Source organism: Lathyrus oleraceus, chromosome 2, assembly GCF_024323335.1.
Source record: "Lathyrus oleraceus cultivar Zhongwan6 chromosome 2, CAAS_Psat_ZW6_1.0, whole genome shotgun sequence".
NCBI classification, from domain to species: domain Eukaryota; kingdom Viridiplantae; phylum Streptophyta; class Magnoliopsida; order Fabales; family Fabaceae; genus Lathyrus; species Lathyrus oleraceus.
The window spans coordinates 99564753-99567331 of NC_066580.1; the positions used below are offsets into that span (position 1 = coordinate 99564753).

Below are 2579 nucleotides of genomic sequence, written 5' to 3' on the forward strand. Positions count from 1 at the left end.
CGTCATGTCCGGGAGCACCGGAATGATATACGGAGTAAAGCTCAGGCTTGTACCACCACTTGGGGTTAGCAGGTACGGCGAGAGGGTCTCGTGGAGTGATTAACTTTCTATCAATCAAACATGGATAGAGTTTAGCGTAAGTCATTGGAATTGGATCAAAGGTGACCCTCTTCCTCTCGTAGCTGGTGCTGGTATTGTTGGTGTTGCGAGGCTGGTAGGCCTATTGTTGTGGATGTTGTTGTTGTTGCTGATATTGCTGAGATTGTTGTTGTTGATAATGTTGGGCTTCTCTGAAAACAGGTGCTATTTGAGCCTCCTGATGCTGGTTGTTATTGGGGCGTGCAATCTTCCTCTTCACAGAGGGTCTTCTCTTGACATGGGAAGACACAGCATGTGCCTCTCCCTCCTTCTTCTTTGCAAAGCTTCCATATCTCTTTGTTGAAGAGCCTTCATCTCGAGTTAAACATCCTTAACGGACCCCCTCTTCCAGTCTCATTCCCATATTCACCATCTCGGTGAAGTCTGAGGCAGCACTGGCTTTTATTTTCTCAGAGTAGAATGAACATAAGGTCTTCAAGAAGATCTTGGTCCTCTCTTTCTCCTCAAGGGGTGGTACTATCTGAGCTGCTAACTCGCGCCACCTCTGGGCGTGTTCTTGGAAGGTCTCTTTCTCTTTCTGGGACATTGCCCTCAGCTGGTCCCTATCAGGAGCCATATCCACATTATATTTATATTGCTTGACGAAGTCCTCGCCAAGATCGTTGAAAGAGCGGATGTTCGAACTTTCCAGACCCATGTACCACCGGAGAGCAGCACAGGACAGACTGTCCTGGAAATAGTGGATGAGCAATTGATCATTATCATTCTGCGTCGACATCTTACGAGCATACATCACAAGATGGCTGAGAGGGCATGTGTTTCCCTTATACTTCTCAAAGTCAGGTACTTTGAATTTAATAGGGATCTTCACGTTGGGCACAAGGCACAACTCAGCAACACTTTTACCAAAAAGGTCCTTCCCCATTAGAGTCTTTAGTTCCTTGCGAAGCTCAAGGAAGATGTTCCGTGTAATGTCTCTGACACTCTGTCAAAGAAGAAGCCAACCACTAGCGAGCTTGCACTAGTGTCCCTGAGGTACCAATTGACAACATATCTTTTCATTTTGCTTCAAGTGTAAACAGGTGGAAATATGTTTATCAGAAGAGGCTGGCTTTGGAAATGGAATTAGCTCAGAATGTCCTAGACTGTAAGGATATTATGGATCTTATTCAAGAGGTTGGTTTAATGAAGACTGTGATTCAGTTTTCAAAGTGCTATGAGATGTTGGTAAAGGAATTTATTATTAATTTGTCTGAAGAATGTGTTGATGGCAAGTCTAAGGATTTCAGGAAAGTGTATGTGAGAGGCAAGTGTGTAAATTTCTCTCCTTCAGTGATCAACAAGTATTTGGGAAGGCCGGATGAAGCTCAACCTGAGCTTGAGGTGACTGACAACAAAATCTGTCAAGTCATCACTGCTAATCAAGTAAGGAAGTGGCCTCTCAAAGGAAAATTGGTGGCAAGTAAACTGAGTGCCAAGTATGCAATGCTGCACAAGATTGGAGTTGCTAACTGGGTGACCACCAATCATAAATCTACAGTTGCTGTAATGCTTGGAAAGTTCATATATGTTGTTGGAACCAAAGCCAAATTTGACCATGGCTCCTATATTTTTGATCAAACTTTGAAGCACGCAAGAAGCTTCAGTGTGAAGGGTCCTATAGCCTTTCTTTCTCTCATCTGTGGTATTGTTTTGAATCAGTTTCCAAACATCTTAACTGAGAATGATTCTGTGAAGAAAAGAGACAACCCTATGTCTTTCAATCATAAGTTGTTCCTAGGTACCCATGTCCCTGACGTTGTCATGACAACAGGTGAGACATCACGTGTAAGCAGTCAGCCAGGTAAAGCTGTTGTCATTGCAATGCTCAAAGAAACCTGCAGGGAATTAGATGCAAGCAAGCTGAAGTTGGAAAAATTGATTAACACTTTGGAGATGACTGAAGGTGATGTGCTAGCTGATGGTGGAGAATTTGGTGAAGCTGCTGCTGTTGCAAAAGAAGTTGAAAGACAAGGTGAAGAGGGAGAAGCAGATGCCAGTCCTGATGATGGCACAGATGATGATGCTGACTCTGAGTCAGATGACTAGAACATTTCTTGTATTTTTGAAAATTGCTTGTATTTTTTTTTGTGGTCTGTAATATTAAGTGTTGCTTTGGCAACATTTTTGACAAAAGGGGGAGTAACACTTGTACCCCAGGACAACGGATTTCTTTGAAGTTGAAGGTCCTCTAAACAAGAGGTTATATTGCTGTTATGTTGTTGTTTGCTCTCTGCTTGATCTTCGCTTATGCTGTTGATGTTTGAAGTTTAACTTCTATGTTTGCTAAGTGTATTAGCTAATTTGATTCTCTGCTTGGATGTGTGCTTTCTGCTTCTGTGAACTCTGTTGTGATGCCAAGTTGTTTTAGCCAAAAAAAATCCAAAGGGGGAGTTTGTAGATATTTTTGATTGGTTGCATTTTATGTTAAAACACTTACT

General features: G+C 42.4%; 1 protein-coding gene across 1 annotated transcript; it reads left to right on the top strand.

Moving 5' to 3' along the window:
* The first annotated feature begins 1218 nt into the window (after positions 1–1218).
* LOC127122089 (uncharacterized) lies at positions 1219–2187 on the top strand. The gene is made up of 2 exons (XM_051052495.1): positions 1219–1482; positions 1597–2187. Exons 1-2 carry the CDS (start codon positions 1219–1221, stop codon positions 2185–2187), a joined length of 855 nt encoding a protein of 284 aa, XP_050908452.1.
* Positions 2188–2579: the final 392 nt, after the last annotated feature.

What these genes read in the sequence shown, in the direction of transcription:
- LOC127122089 (XM_051052495.1), top strand. Translation starts at nt 1,219, where the DNA reads ATGGAATTAGCTCAGAATGTCCTAGACTGTAAGGATATTATGGATCTT. An exon ending in AAGCTCAACCTGAGCTTGAG is followed by an intron (nt 1,483 to 1,596) that starts GTGACTGACAAC and finishes ATGCTGCACAAG; the next exon opens with ATTGGAGTTGCTAACTGGGT.